The sequence below is a fragment of the Staurois parvus genome, unplaced genomic scaffold (genome assembly GCF_062004578.1).
Source record: "Staurois parvus isolate SC_StPar_1 unplaced genomic scaffold, SC_StPar_1.0 ptg000634l, whole genome shotgun sequence".
Classification (NCBI taxonomy): domain Eukaryota; kingdom Metazoa; phylum Chordata; class Amphibia; order Anura; family Ranidae; genus Staurois; species Staurois parvus.
Window position 1 is genome coordinate 15,077,340 of NW_028318430.1, and position 22,982 is coordinate 15,100,321.

The 22,982-nt window shown below is 44.8% G+C and overlaps 1 protein-coding gene across 1 annotated transcript in view; it reads right to left on the reverse strand.

Annotated features, from left to right (window-relative positions):
* Positions 1-1,317: 1,317 nt before the first annotated feature.
* TNFSF13B (TNF superfamily member 13b) overlaps positions 1,318-22,982 on the reverse strand; it is a 45,879-nt gene continuing 24,214 nt past the window's right edge. The window contains exons 4-6 of the mRNA XM_089693450.1: positions 21,359-21,471; positions 6,574-6,724; positions 1,318-1,994 (exon numbers count right to left, since the gene is read on the reverse strand). Coding sequence (XP_089549576.1) covers positions 1,882-1,994; positions 6,574-6,724; positions 21,359-21,471 — 377 coding nt within the window. The 3' untranslated portion in view covers positions 1,318-1,881. The remainder of the gene's footprint in view (positions 1,995-6,573; positions 6,725-21,358; positions 21,472-22,982) is intronic.

Below are 22,982 nucleotides of genomic sequence, written 5' to 3' on the forward strand. Positions count from 1 at the left end.
GTATATTTACCTAGAAAATGGTTCATGTTCAATTTTTTTTTTACCCGCTTTATAGTATATATATTCACCGGCCACTTTATTAGATATACCTTGCTAGTGCCAAGAAAATATGCCCCACACCATTACACCACCACCACCAGCCTGAACCGTTGATACAAGGAAAGATGGATCCATGCTTTCATGTTGATTACAACCAGTCTGCCCATTCTCCTCTAACCTCTGACATCAACAAGGCATTTTCATCCATACAACTGCCGCTCACTGTATATTTTCTCTTTTTCAGACCATTATTTTTAAACCTTAGAGATGGTTGTGTGTGAAAATCCCAATAGATCAGCTGTTTTTTAAATACACAAACCAGCCAGTGTGGCACCAACAACCATGCCATGTTCAAAGTCACTTAAATACCCTTTCTTCCCCATTCTGATGCTCGGTTTGAACTTCAGCTAGTCATCTTCACCACGTCTAGAAGCCAAAATGCATTGAGTTGCTGATTGCTGATTAGCTAATTAGCAATTTGTGTTACCAAGCAATTGAACAGGTGTACCTAATAAAGTGGCCAGTGAGTGTGTGTGTGTGTATATATATATATATATATATATATATATATACACTCACATACATATCTCATTATGTGTCTTCCTTGGGTATAAAATGTCAAGGAAAGTTTTATGATGTATGACTGCATTGAGCCTGAAAAGCAAATAATAACTGAACTGGCTGTTACTTATATATATAATCACACTTATTCAGGATGTGTGTGTATGGCCATGATAGTGTCAATATTCCCTGCAGTTATCAATGAAATACACTGTATACACAGCTGTCTGACAAATGTCAGTATATACAGTAGCTCTGACCACAGGATAATAGTATACATGAACTACCCTCTAACACTGCATACTCCACAGTTCAAACTTCTGAGCGGCACACATCTTGCAGCTTGCTATTGCGTGTTTTTACAATGGAGACTCCACCAAGCATCTCCCACTGACACATGATGCATGCAAATAGTTTTCAATTACAGAGTTTTAATTCTTGCGTACTATAATATTCTATTAATAAGCTTAAACAAGCAATTGGTTCTCACTCAGAATACCCAAATAAAAAATGGTAACTTCTGTTTGCTTGTATTCCCGCAGAAGAGCTCCTAAAGAAATTGACTTCTTGATAGAGAAGCCTGAGACTCTGGGTTGGCTTGGATCAATCTAACTAAAAGTAAAAAAAAAGGTTTTGGCTGGAGTTGAGATATAAAAGAACATACGTTGTGTTAAAATAAAATATTTTCACAAAGGTAAAAGATATGCCATACGCGTATTTACAGAACTGTTTTATAAAAATGTGCATTTTAATGTGTAAAATAATGTTCTCAAAACTAAAACTGATGAATATTTCAAGTGTTATGTCATATAACGTACATCTTATGTCAAAAACACTGTTACTGTTTAAACCAGTCTTCCTCAACATTTTTAATATGGAGAAACCCTTAAAATAACTTTCCCTTCACAAGGAAACCCTGATAATAATTACTATATCTGCAGTTCACAATCCATTAGTGTAATGGCCAATGAGAAGAATGCTTCCTACCTCTGTGACAATTAGAAACAATCTCCTCATACAGATAAATAAAAGATCAGTGGTGTCAGTTGTTACTTATCTGAGAGGCAGAAATTGCTCAAGAAACCACTGGCAACCATAGAACCCTCGTTGAAAAAGGCTTGTTTATACTATTCCTGGATTACCTAAAATAAATTGCTCCTTACGAGAAAATTAGATGACATTTTATGTATATTACTGTTTTATGTTCCACTTTTCCATTGTCTTGTGTCCTTGAACTTTGGTTTTTAAAAAAAAAACATTTCCTCTTGTTTGGAACCAGTTTCACAATAGTTTGATTGCGCCGAAGAATGTGCCATCACCACTCAGAGATATTTGAGTATCTCTTCCTCGTATTTTAAGGAAGAGCTCATCACCTTCTTCTAATTTTGCAAGCCCTGAAAAACAGAATAGAGTATTAAGCAGAATATTGTGATATTAGTCTTGACTGGAGGGACAGATCAGGGAATCCCAGAGACATATAAGAATCTAGAAAGTGACTACTTACATCTAGTTCAACTGAAATGTTAGTTTTACATGTAACTAGACTTTTTACGCATTTAAGAATGTGAATTCAATTAAGGGTCTGTGTTGATGACATTTGACCTTGTGTGGATTGCATCAGTTTGGGGTCAGATAGAAATGCTTCTCAGATCATTTAGGATTCATTGACAGGTGCATTTGACTTGCAGTTGACTTCCTTCTAACCTGCATTTCACCTGTTTCTAGCAGGTTTTGTATTCCTAAAAGAGTTAAGGTAGAACTAAAGGCAAAACGCTTTTTTTTTTCATTTTGGACAGAGCAAGGCTAGGCTCACACCTAAGCGTTTTACGGTGTGTTTCGCGTTATGCCAAAATGCACTACAGTCCATTTAACATGATTTCCATGTCCGATGGGACATGTTCACATCTCCACGTTTTCACCCAGTGTGTTTTTTGGAAAGGATCAGGGACTTTTTAAAATGCAAAAGTGTGTTTTGGTTCAACAGACTGCAATGGAAATGTTGCAGAAATGTATGTAGTATTTTTTTTTAAGCATTTATGATGTGTTTTGTGTTTTTAATCTGCCCAACAAGTTGGCCAACCCCCCCCCCCCATAAAATGCAAAACGCATAAAAAAAAGTCAAAAACGTGTCTGCAAAAATGCAAAATGCACTGCAAAAAGCACTATAAAAATGGATCAAACACAAACGACATTGGTGTGAACCTAGCCTAGGGGGAAATTTTAACCCTTGTCAGTGTTTTGCCATCTGTGTCCCATTGGAGAGATTTCCCCGTTCCATAGCCAAAACAGGACGTGAGAGGAATTCCCTCCAAAGTGAAGAAATCCTGGAGTGTCCCCAGTGTCACTAATGTCCATATTGGAAGATTTCCCCACCATTAGTGTTCTGATGTCAACCCAAAATTTTAGATTTTCTTTTACTTTCCCTTTCAATAAAAATGGTAAACATGACAAACATAGTGGGGGAATCTTCATACGGCTAGCAACAGTAATCTGATATGTGTACTAATCTCTCTCCAACCTATCCAAAAACTGGGAAAAATGGGAATGCAATTCCCACTTGAAGCAAACAAAAGCAGCAGAGGCTGAAAGTGGCCCTGACATCACATTATTTATTGTAGACACACACTTTATGTGTGTACAACTTTTAATTGTTCAAAGGAAGTTCAAAGTCCAATCAAGGTAAAATATATATCATAAACAATTTTTTAATTCAATATTTTTACGAAACCGTTTGAATTTCAATATACAGCTACAGTACCATGAAACAGAATTCTACCCCTTGAAATTTTCCACATTTTGTCATGTTACAACAAAAAAACGTAAATGTATTTTATTAGCATTTTACGTGATAGACCAACACAAAGTGGTGCATAACTGTGAAGTGGAAGGAAAATTATACATTGTTTTAAACATTTTTTACAAATACATATCTGAAAAGTATGGCATGCATTTGTATTCAGCCCCCTTCACTCTGATACCCCAAACTAAAATCTAGTGGAACCAACTGCATTCAGAAGTAATCTAATTAGTAAATGGAGTCCACCTGTGTGTATTTTAATCTCAGTATAAATGCAGCTGTTCTGTGAAGCTCTCAGAGGTTTGTTAGAAAACATTAATGAACAAGCAGCATCATGAAGGCGAAGGAACTCCCCAGATAGGTCAGGGATAGTCGTGTGGAGAAGTTTAAAGCAGGGTTAGGTTATAAAAAAAATCTCAAGCTTTTAACACCTCATCCAAAAATTAGAAAGAGTATGGCACACTGCACACCTACCAAGACATGGCCATCTACCTAAATTGACAGGTCGGGCAAGGAGAGTATTAATCAGAGAAGCAGCTCATGGTAACTCAGAAGGAGGTGCAGAGATCCACAGCTCAGGTGTGAGAATCTGTCTACAGGACAACTATTAGTTGTGCACTCTACAATTATGGCATTTATGGAAGAGTGGCAAGAAGAAAGCCATTTTTGAAAGAAAGCCATAAGAAGTCCTGTTAGCAGTTTGCGAGAAGCCATGTGGGGGACACAGCATGTTGAAGAAGGTGCTCTGGTCAGATGAGACCAAATTGGACCTTTTTGGCCTAAAAGCAAAACACTATGTGTACCAGAAAACTAACACTGCACATTACCCTGAACACACCATCCCCACCATGAAACATGGTGGTGGCGGCATCATGTTGTGGGGATACTTTTCCTCAGCAGGGACAGGGAAGCTGGTCAGAGTTGATGGGAGGATGGATGGAGCCAAATATAGGGCAATCTTAGAAGAAACTTGTTAGAGTCTGTAGAAGACTTGAGACTGGGGCAGAAGTTCACCTTCCAGCAGGACAACGACCCTAAACATACAGCCAGAGCTACAATGGAATGGTTTAGATCAAAGCATATTCATGTGTTAGAATGGCCCAGTCAAAGTCCAGACCTATATCCAACTGAGAATCTGTAGCAAGACTTGCAAATTGCTGTTCACAGATGATCACCATCCAATCTGACAGAGCTTGAGCTATTTTGCAGAGAAGAATGGGCAAAAATGTCACTCTTGAGATGTGGAAAGCTGGTAAAGACATACACAAAAAGACTTGCAGCTGTAATTGCAGCAAAAGGTGGTTCTACAAAGTATTGACTCAGGAGGGCTGAAAACAAATGCATGCCACACTTTTCAGATATTTATTTGTAACCAAATTTGAAAACCATTTATCATTTTCCCTCCACTTCACAATTCTGTGCCACTTTTTGTTGGACTATCACATAAAATCCCAATAAAATACATTTATGCTTTTTGGTTGTAACATGACAAAATGTGGAACATTTCAAGGGGTATGAATACTTTTTCAAGGCACTTTAGCTAGCTATACAGTTCTGATGGGGACCATGAAAATTGAAACTCCCAGAAGTGATGGTTTACTAATAGGCTTTGGAGACAAATTCTATGGAGGAGATTGAGCAGCAAGAGAGGTGAATATTAAATATCTTATTTACAGATAATAGCTTCTGTATTGAAATGCTAGATTAGTACCAGAGTCACTTTAGGTACCCTGGCATGGCTCAAGTCAATTTCTACAAAACAGAGGCAAAAAAATATCTCCAATAAAGTTAAAATTCTCTTAATGTGTTTAGCTAATCTGGAGTGGATTTTATCCATATGTGATAGAATTTCTGCAAATGATGATATGCCAAAAAGAAAATTATCTAGCAATGCTTTATTTTGTCATATAACTCTCAAAATGAGTAAAATGAATTCAAGGCAATCATTACAAGTGTATTAGCCTAATTTTCAAATGTTACATGCATCAATAAAAGCATTTTTCAGATAATGGTTTTGCCATCGGATGTACAGTATTCATAAAGTGGGGTGAAAAAAATACTTTTCTGAGATCCTGAGAAAGAGGTGAATACTAACAGGTTACAGATACAGAAAGCCATGCCCAAATACAAGATCGAAAGGATTTAGGTTCCAGGGTGGTGTAGGCTAAGTAGGATAGAATCTACGTTCCAGCATCTTAGCAAATCACTGATGAGATGCAATGCATTAGTACAAGCAAAGCAAGTTTAATACTGTTATACAGTACCTTGAAGAAAATGTGTTTAATAGATGAAAATGATTACCCAACTCAGCTGTAGCTGCAAAAGGGTGTCATTTCACTATGGTGTTTTTTAACAGACCTAATAGATGGATTTGGTGAAATCTGGATATATAAAACCCCCATCCTCCAGGAGCATACCAGTATATACTTACCTTTTGTCTTCTGATTATGTTACATGTCCTCTTTGCCCTCCTCTTCCTCTGGCTGGGGGTAAATCCTAAATGCTGCAGAGACAAGTACTGCATAGTGACATATTGCCTTTCTCTGCAAAATTCCTCCTGTGAGCCCAGAGCAACAAGTGGAGCTTTGATGGGCTCACGGGAAGTGGGTGTCATTCAACCCAAGCAAGGAGTTACACTGTATAGCTGAAACGGTATGTATAGCAGAGCTTTTGTTACACGTTTACACTTGTTACAAGTCTAGCTCCTGTCAAAACTTGTTTTTTCATTGCAGAAAGTTGTGAAGTTCTTTACCCCCTGCCATATTTTTATTGTTGCCTAGGTCTCTAAAATAAATACAATTTAAAATTTGATATGTATTCTGACCCTTCCCTTCTCTCTTGTAAAAGAACTTTTTTAATATTGACATTACATTTCCTCCACCTCAGATCTTCACTTTCTTGCAGACCTACAGCTGCTGGAAGAATCTTTAGCATCTGACACATCTAAATGTGCTGGATACCTACATCCACCCACTGGCCACCACATCACTAGCGTTCCCCAGGCACAAGAGGTGTGGAAAATTATCTACAGTAGTGACACACCAACAGCAGTAACAACCTGATAGTGGAGATCACCTTCACTACCCTAACCAAACTTAAAAAATTGATTTTTTTTCTCAGAAATGTCCCTTTCAAATAAAATTACTGCTGAGTACTTTTCTATTTACAAGACTTACCACCCGTAAAACATGTGTTGCTTGGGTCTGAGTTTGGCATATTTTGTATACATCTAAATAAGGTAACCACATTTGGATCATCCCCCACAGTCTGCATCTTTTTCCTATGGATTACATGACCCGCTGCAAACACTTCATCTGTGTACCAAACCTAAAAAGAAAGATCAGCAGTAAAATAGCCCATAGTATTTTTCAAAAATATGTTTGCAATTTACTAAAAAAAATGCTTCTAAAATACCAAATGCATTATTTATTGAAGTGATGCGGTATTGTAGTAGTGAAACATATGGTATTTTAACATCAGCACCCACCAGTGCCCCTAACAACAAGGAAAAAGCTGGTTGCTAAGGAGCTGGCAGCCACTGGTGTCCTTAATAACCATGACTCATCTGCTGTCAGCAGGATTCACTGTTGACAGCAGAATGTAAAAAACAGAAGAACCAGCATACACAAATTAAAGAAAAAAAAAAGAGTGGGGGCACCCCTAACTCATACCAGGGCCTTCGGGTTTGGTATGGATCTTGAGGGGACCCCATGCCAAAATATTTTAAAAAATGGCGTGGTTCCCCTAAAATCCATAATAGACCTTTATCTGAGCATGCATCCCAGCATGCCAGGAAAGGGAGGAGGACGAGCAAGTCCTCCTTTGAACCATACCAGGCCATGTGCCCTCAACATGGGGGGTGCTTTGGAGGGAACTACCCCCCTATAGCGCCTTGTCCCCATGTTGATGAGGACAAGGACCTCTTCCTCACAACCCTGGCCCAGTGGTTTTGGGGGTGCAGGGGGGTGACTTATCAGGATCTGAAACTCCCTTTAAAAAGGGGGTCCCCAGACAGGCTCACTGGGTAATATTACTGCATGACCCCTCCTCCTGGTGAAGTCATTGACCAGGGCATTCTGGGTCGGCAACATCACAAGGGGGTGGGGTCACTGGTTGACCTCATCACTAGTTTATTGAGCTCTGGGTGGGCAACTCAGTTATGCTGGCTCTCAGTTATTCTCCAGTTGTTAAAAACCCTGGTGGCTGCCAGCTCCTTAACAACCAGCTATTTCTTGTTGTTAAGGCCACTGGCAGATGACGGCTCCTTGACAACCAGCTGAAATTAAATACACTCTATAATTATTGCATGCTTGGACCACTACTTGTTTAACACAGGCATTTATTTATTCCTTTTATTGAATAGAGTTTAATTGCTGTTTTATGTGGTATTTGCCATGTGTTTTTTGCTTCTTTCAGGTAAATAACGTATAAAGGGATAGTGAATTAGCATTTTCAGTATCGCATGCAATATTTGGGAAATATGTTTCACATGACCCAAATACAGAATGAGATATACTTTAGTGAATTAAGTCCAATGTAATTAGACAGTTAAAGCACATCTGTCACTAACAACTGGGGAAGTCAATGGTGTAGAAGGATCTGGGTGTTCTGGTAGATCATATACAGTTGCAAGAAAAAGTATGTGAACCCCTTGGGATTATGTGGAGTTTTGCATGAATTGGGCATAAAATGTGCTCTGAACGTCATCTAAGTCACAACAATAGAAGAACACAGTCTGCTGAACATAATACTACACAAACATTAGATGCTGCCATGGTTTAATTGCACATAACATGTAAACATTCACAGTGCAGGGAGGAAAAAGTATGTGAGGCCCTAGCCTAATGACTTCTCCCAGAGCTAATTGGAGCCAGGAATGAGTCAACCTTGACTCCAATCAGTGTGATGATATTGGATGTGTTGCTGACAGCTGTCCTGCCCTTAAAAAACACACACCTGTTTTGGGTTTACTGGTTTCAAGAAGCACTGTCTGATGTGAACCATGCCTCACAGAAAAGAGCTCTCAGAAGACCTACGATCAAGAATTGTTGACTTGCATGAAGCTGGAAAGGGTTACAAAAGTATCTCCAAAAGCCTTGATGTTCATGTGTCCACGGTAAGACAGACTATCTACAAATGGAGAAAGCTTAGCACTGTTGCTACTCTTCCTAAGCGTGGTCGTCCTGTAAAAATGACTGCAAGAGCACAGCGCAGAATGCTGCATGAGGTAAAGAAGAATCCCAGAGTGTTAGCTAAAGACCTACAGAAATCTCTGGCACATGCTAACATTTTTGTTGACACATCTACAATAAGGAAAACATGAAACAAGAATGGAGTACATGGGAGGACACCACAGAGGAAGCCATTGCTGTCCAAAAAGAATATTGCAGCATGTTTGAAGTTTGCAAAAGAGCACCTGGATGTTCCACAGCACTACTGACAAAATATACTGTGGACAGATGAAACCAAGATTGAGTTGTTTGGGAAGAACACACAACACTATGTGTGGAGAAAAAAAGGCACAGCACACCAACATCAAAACCTCATCCCCACTGTAAAACATGGCGGAGGGAGCATCATAGTTTGGGGCTGCTTTGCTGCCTCAGGGCCTGGACGGATTGTTGTAATTGATGGGAAAATGAATTCCAGAGATTATCAAGACATTTTGCACGACCATCTGTCCGCCAACTGAAGCTCCGCAGAGGATGGGTGATGCAACAGGACAATGACCCAAAGCATACAAGTAATTCAACAAAACAATGGCTGCAACAGCACAGAATGCACCTTCTGGAGTGGCCCAGTCAGAGTCCTGACCTCAACCCGATTGAAATGCTGTGGCATGATCTTAAGAGAGCGATTCACACCAGACATCCCAAGAATATTGCTACACTGAAACAGTTTTGTGAAGAGGAGTGGTCCAAAATTACTCCAGATCGTTGTGCAGGTCTGATCTGCAACTACAGGAAACATTTGGTTGAGGTTATTGCTGCCAAAGGAGGGTCAACCAGTTATTAAGTCCAAAGGTTCACATACTTTTTCCTCCCTGCACTGTGAATGTTTACATGTTATGTGCAATTAAATCATGGCAACATCTAATGTTTGAGTAGTATTATGTTCAGCAGACTGTGTTCTTCTATTGTTGTGACTTAGATGACGTTCAGAGCACATTTTATGCCCAATTCATGCAAAACTCCACATAATCCCAGGGGTTCACATACTTTTTCTTGCAACTGTATATGATTTATATAATATAGATTTAATAACAGCCCAAACTGCTAATCTGCAGTTTAATAGAGGTATATACTCCAGGGAGAGAGAGAGAGAGAGAGAGAGAGAGAGAGAGAGAGAGAGAGACATAAACTAACCAAGTGCAACGCATTAGTGAGATCTCATCTGAAATATGCAGTTCAGAGGGGGTGCGCATGCGGAGGGGGTGCGCATGCGTGGCCGGCGGGACGGACATGTCCTGAAGAGGCTCCGTCTCCCCGTCGGGTGACAGCGCTGAAAAGCAGCGGGTCCCGGCCCGCAACCCAGCCCAGGGGGACCCGCTCGGCACGGCAACCTTCCCAAGGTCTGATCCGCCCTGCTCAACGGCGGATCAGATGTCGCAAGTCGGAGAAATCCGACAGGGGACTCCGTCCACATAGTGAGTCACCCGCAGGCCCGCCCACAAAAGTGCCGGGAAGCAGCGGGTCCTAGCCCGCAAGCCAGCCCAGGGGGACTCGACCTGCAAGGCAACCTCACCAGGGTCTGATCCGCCATGCTCATCGGCGGATCAGCTGCAGCAAGTCGGAGAAATCCGACGGGACTCCATCCCCATAGTGTGCTACATATAGGCCCGCCCACGAAAGCCAGCACATCTCTGAGGCTGCAGAGAGAACAGGGGGGCTGAGACCTGAATAACAGCCCCCCCTCATTGACAAGCAGCAAAATGGTTAAAGGGGCACCCCGGCACCAGGTCCCCCCTCAAACTAAAACAATTAAGGAGGCCCTGGCAAAGGCCTCCACAAAGATGGCTGCCACCCCAGCTCATGGAGGCAAGCAAGCTGCAGGGAGATACGCAGCCCTGCAAGATCCGCAGCCCAGCCATCCCTGCACATCTGAGGGTGAGTCTGACACTGAAACAGATGTCCCTGCACAAGCCCTGACGCCTGACCTCACGCCCCTTGACCTACTATCACGCTTCGAAAAAATGCTACACAAAGCTTTGAAGCAAACCTCGGACCGCATCACTGCCACACTATCTAGGGAAATCCGTGAATTAGGACAGCGCACTGCGGACCTAGAACAGAGAGTGGACGGTCTTGATGCTTCGCTTCAGACACATACTGAAGACCTTGACCTATTGCGTGACGAAAACGCAATGTTGCTGACACGACTGGAGGATTTTGAGAACCGAGCAAGGCGTTCAAACCTACGCATCCGCGGCCTTCCGGAAACCATCGTCGACGTTCAATCAACGATAACAGCTCTGTTCCAAGAGCTCGCCCCAGCTATCCCAATCGAAAGATTGGAATTGGATAGAGTTCACAGGGCGTTAGCACCACAACGTTCAGATGGCCCGCCACGTGACATCATAGCCAAGCTCCACTTTTTCCGTACTAAGGAGCAACTTCTACAAGCTGCCCGTAACGCAGAATCTTTACAATTCCAGGGACATAATTACCAATTGTTCCAAGATTTATGCCCCACAACTATCTCCAAGCGCAGGGCTATGAAACCCCACCTACAAGTACTTCAACAACACGCCATACCGTATAGGTGGAGCTTCCCCTTTGCTGTGCGATTCCGCCACCAAACCCGGGATTACACCTGCAAGACTCCTGAAGACCTACTAGATACCTTGCGGATTCTACAACTACTCTCCCCAGCGACGCCTCCAGAGAGCACTAAGCGGAGGTCCACATCCTGTTCGCCACGGAAGTCTTGCCCCACACGTGCATCTGAAGGTCAACTCAGCCTCCACAAAAGAGGGCGTTTTTCGTCACCGGGCCTCCCCTCACAAGACACTATGGACTGAAATATGTCCCACGCTTTCTCTTTTTGTTCTACACGCCAAGCGGTATACTCTCTTATCTATACGGCTGATGCCCTTGATGCCATCTTTCCCTTTGCCTGTTGGATTTTGGTTGCCACATAATCTCGAGATTATCCTGGCCTTCCCTCTCTGGGCCCTATTTTGGTTTGCATTCGGGTGCCTGGGCGTTGACGGCGTGCGCTGTTGTACCTCCATGCCCGAGGGGTCGTACCAGCGCTGCTGAAGCTGTCTCAGCCTAGGGCATCCTGATTTCCTCAGATGTTTTTTGTGCTTGTTTTTTCTACCGGGACCCCACCACCATTTATTTACCATATAGCTGTCATCCTTACGGTCCACGTACCTGCTCACTCCACACTAGCCCCTGTGTTATTGGCTATTTTATAACACTTGGGCTACTATTGCTCCCTTGCCCATCCTGACTCAGGTTGTCCTTGGGAACACGCCTTTTAGGCCTTAACTGGCCTCCTACACCCCTTTCTCCATGTTACCCTTCCCATACCGTAACCCCCCTCCCTCCCCCCAACATGACTCCATGACTTTGCGCAACATTCTCCGCAATGCTCTCATCTCCCACAGTAATCGCCAGGCTCCATCCCAGCTGGTGATGCCACGCTACTCAAGCCACTACGCACTCTCACCATGGGCTCGCTAACTATCCTCACCCTGAATGTACAGGGCCTTAATGTCCCACAGAAGCGTAATAAGGCTTTCCGAACCTTTGCTACGCTTAAAGCTCACGTCGTCTGTCTACAGGAAACACACTACACCCCCAACTCTACCCCCAAATTTTTCGGTCCCCGTTATCCTCAGGTCTACACAGCCTCGGCAACCACCAAACGCAGGGGGGTACTGATAGCCTTTCATCGCACAACACCTTTCACGCTACACACCGAAATCAAAGACCCGAGGGTCGTTACCTTTTGCTAGTAGGGCAACTCCTAGATGTGGATGTCACTATTGTTGCATACTATGCCCCAAACCAAGATCCCTTACCATTCCTCTCCCACATACTCTCAGTTATAGACCATCATAAGCGCGGTACTTTATTTGTCAGCGGAGACTCTAATAGTGTAATATATCCCTTTCTTGACAAATCTCCTCATCCCTCCCCTGCCCCTACCTCTAAACACACCTTCCAAGCCATACTACAACGTCATTTGTTGATAGATACGTGGCGGGAACTCAACCCGGCTAAACGCCAATACACTTTCTATTCTCACCCCCACCAGTCATTCTCCAGGATAGATCATATTTTCATTACCACCGCCTCCTCTCCCCGGCTCCTGACATCTGAAATAATTCCAATCCCTTGGTCTGACCATTGCGCCGTACTCACGTCCATGGCCTCATTAGCCCCATCCCCCGCAGAATTCTCTTGGATCATTAATGATAACTTGCTCGCAAATCCAGCGCACTGTCTAGAAATCGAAGCCGCCCTCAAGGACTATTTCTCTCTTAACCAATCGCCTGATATTTCTCCTCTCCTATTATGGGAAGCACATAAACCGGTACTGCGAGGGTTTTGCATTAGCAAAGCATCCTTCCTAAATAAAGCCAAAAGACAACAACGTCTCTCACTGGAACAGACCTATGATCGTTCCCATCAAGACTTCCAGGCGACCCCTTCACCTGCCAACCGTGAGGCCCTAGAGCGATCTAGATTGGCGTTGGATCTCTTTCTCACGGACCAAGCGGAACTCTCACTTCGTAGGTCTAGGCACAAGTATTATACTAAGGCAAATAAACCCAATACGTTCCTGGCCCTCTCACTTCGCAGGCTGGACCAGCCCACTAGACCTATCCAGTCGCCGTGCCTACCATCGCCCCCAGCCATCGCACCCTACGACCCTCCACTAGCCGAACCACCGTACCCACTGAAGACATGCCACAGCACCCATGGTCGCCAGCTTACTGCACCCACAGACTGCTGCCAACCAGCTGCCGCCCTCCACCCTCACTCTACCCCTACAGAAGGACTCAAATGACTATCCCACGGTAATACAGATTCCCCACACCACCTTGCCCTGACCTGTATCCCTTCACCTCCCCTGACCCAACTGTCACCCCACCCACCCCAACATGCCTCCTGCACTCCTCCTCCTCATTTTCCTCTCCACCATCCCAAAAATCACCTCCCTCTACCCGCCTACCCCCCCAAAACAGCTCTACATTGCCCCTTCACTTCTCCCCTCTCCCCACTACGGCACTCACCACCTCCTCCTGCTACTCCACTCCCCCGTCGACCCACGTGCCACCACTATCAGACCCACACGCTCCTACACTTCCCATCCCCATGCCACCTTCCTCACCCTTCTCCTTCTCCTATCTGCTGGGGACATCTCCCCGAACCCTGGCCCCTCGCCACCTCACCCCTCCTCTAGGGACCCCCCTGCTCCCGCCAGCTGCCGTAACCCCCTCAACCTCATATCTGTGCCCCTTCTCCCCGCATCCATCCCCCCTCTCTCGGTTGCACTCCTGAACGCCCGCTCGGTCTGCAACAAACTTACCGCCATCCATGACCTCTTTATCTCCCGCTCCCTTAACCTCCTAGCCATCACCGAAACCTGGGTACAGGCCACTGACTCCACCTCCCCTGCGGCACTCTCCTATGGAGGTCTCGTCTGGTCCCATTCACCAAGACTGAGTGGTCACAAAGGTGGTGGGGTCGGCCTGCTCCTATCACCGCTGAGCACCTTCCAGGTCCTCCCTAATCCTCCCTCCCTAACCTTCTCCTCCTTCGAGGCTCACTGTATCCGGCTCTTCACCCCCACCCCCCTTAGGATCGCAGTGATCTACAGGCCGCCCGGATCCATACCCCGCTTCCTGGATGACTTCGCTGCCTGGCTTCCCTTCTTCCTCTCCTCTGAGCTACCAACCATCATCCTTGGGGACTTCAATATCCCCATCAATGACAACAGCCTGGCTGCTTCCCAACTCCTCCACCTAACCTCCTCCTTCGCGCTCACACAGCACACTCAATCCTCCACCCACATCATTGGGAACACCCTGGACCTCGTCTTCTCCCACCTCTGTACCCTCAACCAGTTCTCTAACACCCCCTTCCCTCTCTCCGACCACCACCTCCTCACGTTCTCCATCTCCCCTTCCCCTAACTCCCCCCCCCCAGAGCGCCAAACCATCACCAGCCGCAACCTCCGCAACCTGAACCCGGCCCCCCTCCACTCAGCTGCCGACCGCTTACACGACAGCATCCTTCCACTGTCTTGTCCTGACCTAGCCACTAACACGTACAACGACTCACTATCAGCTACCCTAGACTCTCTGGCACCCCTAACCACACGCTACATCAAACCCAGACCGCTCCAACCCTGGCAGAACGACCACACTAAATGCCTCAAACGTCGCAGTCGCGCGCTAGAGAGACTATGGCGCAAAACCAGGTCCCCCCGTTCATTCTCCCTCTACAAATCTGCCTTCCTCACTTACATCTCCTCCCTCCACGCCGCCAAGCAGGCTTACTTCGTAAACCTGATTAACACCCTCTCCTCCTGCCCTCGCCGACTCTTCTCCACCTTCAACTCCCTGCTCTCCCCCCCCCTCCTCCACTCAGTACCTCACTCACCGCCCACGAAATTGCCACTCATTTCCACAACAAAATTGATGCAATCCGTCAGGACATAGTCAACTCGCAATCTACCTCCCCACCTAGCCTCCCCCCCCCTATCTCCCCCTCATCTCTTCCCTCCTCTGACCTCGCAACCGCACTGCCCCCCTCCACACCCAAGACCCCGCTTACCGTAACCCCACCAGCTCTGCACTCCTTCAGCCCTACTACCACTGAGGAAGTCACCAGGGTCTTCTCAGAAGCCCGCCTCACTACCTGCCCCCTGGACCCTATCCCCTCTCAACTCCTCCAGTCACCCCCCTCTTCCCTCATCTGCTCCCTCACCCACATCTTCAATCTCTCCCTCTCTACCGGCGTATTCCCCTCCCCCCTAAAGCATGCGCACATCACCCCCATACTCAAAAAGCCCTCCCTGGACCCCTCTGACCCAAACAACCTCAGACCCATCTCCCTGCTGCCACTCACTTCCAAACTCCTGGAGCGCTTAGTCTACAACTGCCTAAGCGCCCACCTAACTGACAACAACCTCCTTGATCCACTACAGTCTGGCTTCCGTCCCCTACACTCCACCGAAACCGCCCTCCTCAAAATCACCAACGACCTACTAACCGCCAAAGCCAAAGGCGACTACTCTGTCCTCCTCCTCCTGGACCTCTCCGCGGCCTTCGACACAGTTGACCACCCCCTCCTCCTTAATAAACTACTCTCCCTTGGCATCAGAGACACCGCTCTCTCCTGGTTCTCCTCGTACCTATCCCGACGCTCCTTCAGTGTCACCTACAATGGTGCCACCTCCCCCTCACTCCCCCTCTCTGTTGGGGTTCCCCAGGGCTCTGTCCTTGGACCCCTTCTCTTCTCCATCTACACCTCCTCCCTTGGCAAACTCATACACTCCCATGGCTTCAACTACCATCTCTATGCTGATGACACTCAAATATACCTATCCACCCCTCACCTCACCTCCACTTTCTCCGCCCGCATCACTCACCTCCTAAACGACATCTCTGACTGGATGTCGCTCCATTTCCTCAAACTCAACCTCTCCAAAACCGAGCTTCTCGTCTTTCCTCCTGCCCGCGCCCCCCCCCATCCTATCCATCACTACTAACATCACCACCATCAATCCCGCCCCGCAAGCCAAAGTCCTTGGAGTCATTCTGGACTCTAACCTCTCCTTCCAACCTCATGTCAAATCGCTCACAAACACATGCAGACTCCACCTCCGCAATATCGCCAAAATACGCTCCTTCCTTACCCCAGACACCACTAAACTACTTGTGCACTCCCTGATTATCTCACGCCTTGACTACTGCAACTCCCTCCTCACCGGCCTACCCCAGTGCAGGCTCTCCCCGCTTCAGACCATCCTCAACTCAGCGGCTAGACTCATCCACCTCACCACCCGCTCCACCTCTGCCACCCCCCTCTGCCTCTCCCTCCACTGGCTCCCTATCGCCCAACGCATCAAATTCAAACTACTCACTCTGACCTACAAAGCCATTCACAACACTGCCCCTAACTACCTCACCAACCTGATTCCCAAGTACCACCCTACCCGTACCCTTCGCTCTTCACAGGACCTCCTTCTATCTTGCTCCCTGGTCTCCTCCTCACACGCACGTCTGCAAGACTTCTCCAGGTCCTCCCCCATCCTCTGGAACTCACTACCCCAATCCATCAGACTGTCACCTTCCCTCCTCACCTTCAGGCGCTCCCTTAAAACCCACCTCTTCAGGGAAGCCTACCCCACCCTCACCTAACTGCTGCTCTCCTTCATTCCTCCTACCACTCCATCCCCCACAGCCACTTCCTCCTGTACCACTACCCCCTCCCTCCTAGATTGTAAGCTCGAAAGAGTAGGGCCCTATAACCCCTCGTGTGCTGTTTGTAGTTGCTGTAATGTTTCATGTACTGTCCCCCCCTCTATTGTACAGCACTGAGCAAACCCTTTGGCGCTATATAAACTCAATGTAATGTAATGTAATGTAATACGCACCTCTTCTGGTAACCTCACTAGTAATCCTGAGCACATATTACAGACTTTCCATAAGCATCTGTCACAGCTTTACTCTTCCTCCACACCTTTTGATTCCACACAAGCTGATACCCTTCTAACCTCCATTTCTTTCCCGAAACTCTCAGAGTGCCAAATAGCGACACTAGAGCAACCCATCTCCCCAGCCGAAACCCTAGATGCTATTAAAAGCCTAAAACTGCGTAAACGCCCAGGACCGGACGGTTTCTCAGCCACCTACTATAAAAAATTTGCCCATCTCCTTATACCCATACTTACTAATGCCTTTAATGCTTTACTATCTGGCCAAGCCTTCAACCCTGAAACAGTACAAGCAAACATTTCAATGATCCCAAAACCAAACTCCGATGACACGCAATGGTCCAATTATAGGCCAATCTCTCTCCTGAACATTGATATCAAATTGTTAGCAAAAATCCTTTCCATACGCCTTAATATGTGTATTGGCTCTCTAATCCATAACGACCAAGTGGGCTTCATCCCAACTAGACAAGCAGGAGATAACGTCAGACGTGCATCTCTCTTGGCAAATCTAGCCAAGTCTCGCAATATTCCCGCCTGTTTCCTGTCCTTAGATATCCGGAAAGCATTTGATACAGTTTCATGGCCATATCTCAACTACATTTTACACCGCTGGGGTTTTGGCCCACACTTTTTAACCTGGATTCTCTCGCTGTATCGAGAGCCCTCGGCCAGAATTAGGTATTTGGGGCACAGGTCAGCCCAGTTCCCGATCTCCAGAGGTACGAGACAGGGCTGCCCTCTGTCCCCCTTGCTCTTCGCTCTGGCTATAGAGCCTTTGGCCCTCTTAATCAGAGCTAATCCGGATGTCAGGGGACTCGAGATAGGAGGCATACATCATCAGTTATGTCTCTTTGCGGATGACGTCTTGCTCTTCCTCACATCCCCACTGACTTCCTCTCCTTCCCTACTCCGGCTTCTCGAGGCGTTTGGCTCGCTCTCTGGCTTAATAATAAATCCTAATAAATCAACTGCTCTTAATATCTCTCTCCCCCCTACAGAGCTGGCACATCTGAAGCAGATCCTACCATTCCCTTGGTCACGGTGTCATATCCCCTTCTTGGGAATCAAGCTGACACCTAAGTTATCAGACCTTTACGCAGCTAATTACCTACCAATGCTAAACCATCTTTCTGCTCTTCTGACTAAATGGTCTTCCCTTCCCCTTGCATGGTTAGGCAGAACAACAGTTATTAAGATGTCAATTCTCCCAAAAATCCTATACCTATTTAGAGTCCTCCCAGTCCCAGTCCCCCCTCACTACCTCCGCACATTGCAGCGTCGCATCTTTTCCTACGTATGGGGCAATACTCACCCTCGTGTACCTCGCTCCACCCTATATCGCCCTAAGCTTAATGGAGGCCTCGGCCTACCTGACATTAGCAAGTACTATCAAGCAGCGCATTTAGCCCAGTTACCTAAGTATCACGCAACCTCTGAAATCCCTCAATGGGTTGCCCTCGAATCGATAGAGTGCGACCCCCTCTCTACAGCTAACTTGCTCTGGTTGAGGCCAATAGACCGCCGTTCTATAACCAACCTCATCACATCCCACTTCTTATCCTTATGGGACAAACTGAAAGTCCGTTATCTCCTCCAATCGCCACATAATCCCATGCTCTCGTTTCTCTGAAACCCAGCTTTTCCCCCAGCCTGGCAGACACCCCTATTATTCCAAGCCTGGACCTCTGCTAACCTGCTCCGTACACATAATTTTCTACAGAGGAATAAGTTTAAATCCTTTTCCTCGCTGCGGGAAACGCATAGGCTTCCAGCTTCTGAGATATTCAGATACTTGCAGCTACAACATTTTTACGCCCCTTACGCGACAGTAACCAATCAACCAGATACTATGTCTTTCTTTGAACGGGCGTGTTATAAAGACCCTCACAGGCGTGGTCTTATTTCATGCCTATACTCACTCTTCACTACTTCGGTTACTGCGCACCCCCCTCCCTACACCCATAGGTGGGAAAAGTATTTGGGTAAGGGACTCGACTCATCAGATTGGGACCACATTTGGGCCAACACAAAATCATCTTCGCAGAACATCATAGCATTAGAACTATAAATTCTTAACTCGCTGGTACTTAGTCCCGGCGAGAATTGCAAAATTTACCCCTAGCTATTCACCCAACTGTTTCAGAGGCTGTGCGGACCCAGGAACACATTATCACATTTGGTGGGACTGCCCAGTAGCCCAAATCTTTTGGGCTGAAATTTTCACCATACTATCCACACTCAGTACTATCACTCTACGACCTGATCCAGCAACAGCCCTACTCAATCAACGCCCCCATGGCATCTCCAATTCGCAATTCAAGCTCCTTATGCAAGTCACAATGGCGACTAAGCAGATTATAGCAAAATCCTGGAAATCCCCTACTCTAAGTGTTGCGGCTGTCAAAACCAAATTAACACAAGCCATGATACATACAAAAGTGGAAGCCACAATTCTTGACACGATCCCGAAATTCTTGTGTATATGGACTCCCTGGGTAGAGCGCTTCCTTCCACCTAACTTTGACGAATCACTCCTCCTTCCTTGATTTGTGTGCTATGCCCCATGGGTATTGTTAATAGCCTTCATACATAGCTCATAGGGGCTGTCGTACACTCAATAAAGTTCATGGAGTCATTGTTGCTATTCCTTCTCCCCTGCCCCCTTCCCCTGTTTGATCCCCCTCTAAACTTCCCTCCCTCTTTAATGCCCTTGTGAGCCATTACCCTGAATGACCAACGATATTATGTTATTTGTCATAAATTCTTGACTACCTGTTTTTGTCAGAAAAATATTGACATTTGTATCGTGATCTTCACTTTTTCTGTTTTGTTATCACTACAATGTCCAATGTATAATGGTAATGTCTCCCAGTTTGTTACTCTGATTTACTATTAATAAAAATTGTTTGAACAAGAAATATGCAGTTCAATTTGGGCACTAGTTCACAAAAAATAATGTTTTGGAACTGGAGAAAGTGCAGAAAACTAAAATAGACTCAGAAGAGTTCCATTGTTTTCAGTTATTAGGAAAGTTTAACTTAACTGAATTAATTCTCCATTGACACAGCGATAAATGGTCCATATGGTAAGCGTAGTGCACAGTAAGATCATGGTGAATGACAATGGGATTCTCTTTGCGTCTGGAGGAAAAGAGACTTGACCTCTGCATACAGAAAACTTAAGTTATTACATGATAGCTCCTATTCCAGGAATCCTTCATGGCAGCTGGCTACTGTAGATATGGCTGCACCCACCTGACAGGAAACACAAGACTAAAGAGTTTTAAGAGGAGAAACACCATCATCCTGCAGGATTTCTAGAAAGGGAGTTATCAGGTAACAACTTGAGTTTTTCCAAATTATTCTTCAGGTTGGTTGACTAGAAACACTAGCAAGGTGTTACCTAAGGTGGGACATCTGCTTGGAGCACCTTCCTCCAGAAGGCCTGATCTTAACTGAAGAGGATGTTGATGCAATAGTGTTTCTCAAATTGTTGAAGCTCTAGACAGCAGTTCCTCATATCTGCTTAGCTGAGGCACCAGCTCTCTCAATGTAGCCAGATCTCTGGTAAAGTGTGCTGTAATCCTTATGGGACAGATGTTAGCTGTTGAGGCATAGGCTGCTTGCCATATAAATCCAGTACATATCCTAAATTCATACAAATCCTTTGTTAAGGCAGTTAACAAAATGAACAGGGCTGATGTCTGTAGCATTTTGGATGTATCAAACTATGTATCTGCAAATGCCCAGAGAGACAAATTCTTTGTCTTTGGGAGTAGTGGAATTCTGGAAGAATGATGATAGGACTACGTCCTGGGTTCTGTGGATTTTAGTGACTATCTTAGGGAGGAAAGCTGTATTGGTTTTGAGGCTGACCTTGTCTTGTAGCAGGGTAAGAAATAGTTCTTCCACTAAAAGGGCCTGTCATTTGGAAACCTCAGGGGCTGAAGTAATGGCTACAAGGAAATTGAGTTAAAAGTCAGATCCTTCCTCCAAATGTTTAAAGAAAGTTTTTGTTATTCACTTTAAAACTGTAAAAAAGAAGGAAGGTCCCCGGGAAACCATTAAGCTGTAAGGAGGCTTGAGTCTGGAAAGTGTCTTGAAGATTTTTTTTAAATTAAACTGTCCCTGGCCATGGTACATATTAACAAAAATAGTTTTTTAAACTTTTTTTTTTATCACAATGAACTGATACCCCAAACAGGCTGATTTTCATTTAAAACTACTGCTTTAAAATCACAGAAGTAATTAAATAATCTTGGGCATCTAGGCCGCCTACCTGGCTGTATATGAAGAATAACCCATTTTCTTTTATCAGTATTTTATTTTGTTTTTCCTCAAGGGCAGTTCCACGTTTAACACTAAGAAGCCATGGTATTAGGGTATTGTCACCTAAAAAAAAAAAATAAGTTAAAATTTGTGTTTTTCATTGATTGCTTTATAAAGTGATGTTTCAAGGAAGCTTGTCATGACAAAAATAAATGAACTGTCATTGTTCACGTCTTACTGGAAAGACTAAATATTTGCTCAAAGCAAGAATTCAGCAATTACTGTCACAAATATTACCCTTCATAGGTATTCTTGGTCATTTGACACTAGTTTTCAACCAGCAGAGCAGCATGACACCCAGGCAGCTAGAATTTTCTGAAGAAGGTCAATAATGGCTTCTTTCATATTTTCCCATGACAGATACCATGGAACAGTTTGCAATTCTGAAAATAACTAGATATACATACTATAACCACATTTCTTCAATAATGTCACACTTGTATTACTAAAGCAATGGCTCTCTGCTAAGTATGTTATTTGCCAGACAGATTTGTGGTGAGAAGATTCTCTGACTCTCTGAAAGCTAGCTCCTTATGGGCAACAACAATTTGTGGAGGAGAGAAATTAAGCCGTGTGACAACAAAGGCTTTAATGTCTTGTACAGGTTTCCTGTTACTAGACATATAGAAAATTGGTGGATTTTGGGACGTGATACACTATTTTCCAGTGCCAAAATCCAGGACAGTACACTTGACCACAGGATTTGTTTGTGCCAAAACAAACATTCATGTCAAACATTCATATCAACTCATGCCTCCTAGGTATAATCAATGTTTAATAGTTAACCATACACTCACACTTAACGTATCCCTGCCTCTAAAAGTTTAAAATTAACCCCTCACATGACAAATTTGAGGAAGTGATCAGGATTTTCTTTTTTACGCTCTGATTGCTTATTACAGCAATGATCAATAATAATAAGCAATCTCTAACACTGTTCAAAAGTTAATTCATGAAATCGTGTTTGCTAATGTAATGCTGTGATTGGCCACAGCTATCCCATGGTACCGGTCAGCTGTGAATGTCCCCTGTACCATGTGATCACTGTGAACAATCACAGGGATCACAATAGTACACACAATGGCTATGAATGAAAGCACTGTTTAAAACTAACATGATCACTGGGATTGGTTACAGCGGTCACATGGTACCAGGACCTGATACAACAATCTGTGTTCTACTGTGTCTGGTTTATGTTGTTGTTACTTTCAGTTCTTGAAGAGCCCCCTATTTCTCCTGAAGAAGCAGGACTACCTGGATAATGGATTGAGGCATGTAGCCCATGATGGAAGCTTCCCCTGAAAACATTGAACATTGAAGTGAACATTGAAGTGTTCTAAACTACTGTTTGTGGTGGTGGTTTTAGTCCTTGGCCTTCACAGGCAATGATCAAAAGGGAGACATTGTATATGTTCCAGCAAATTGACACTGTTTTTAAATTACTTTGTTACTAAAAAAATTTTTGTGATAAATTTTAGTCATGGTCCACCTATATCCTGGCACCTGTTTTTAAATGACTTTGTTAATAAAAAAATATGTATAAAATGTTAGTTTTGGTCAAACTGTGTCCCTGC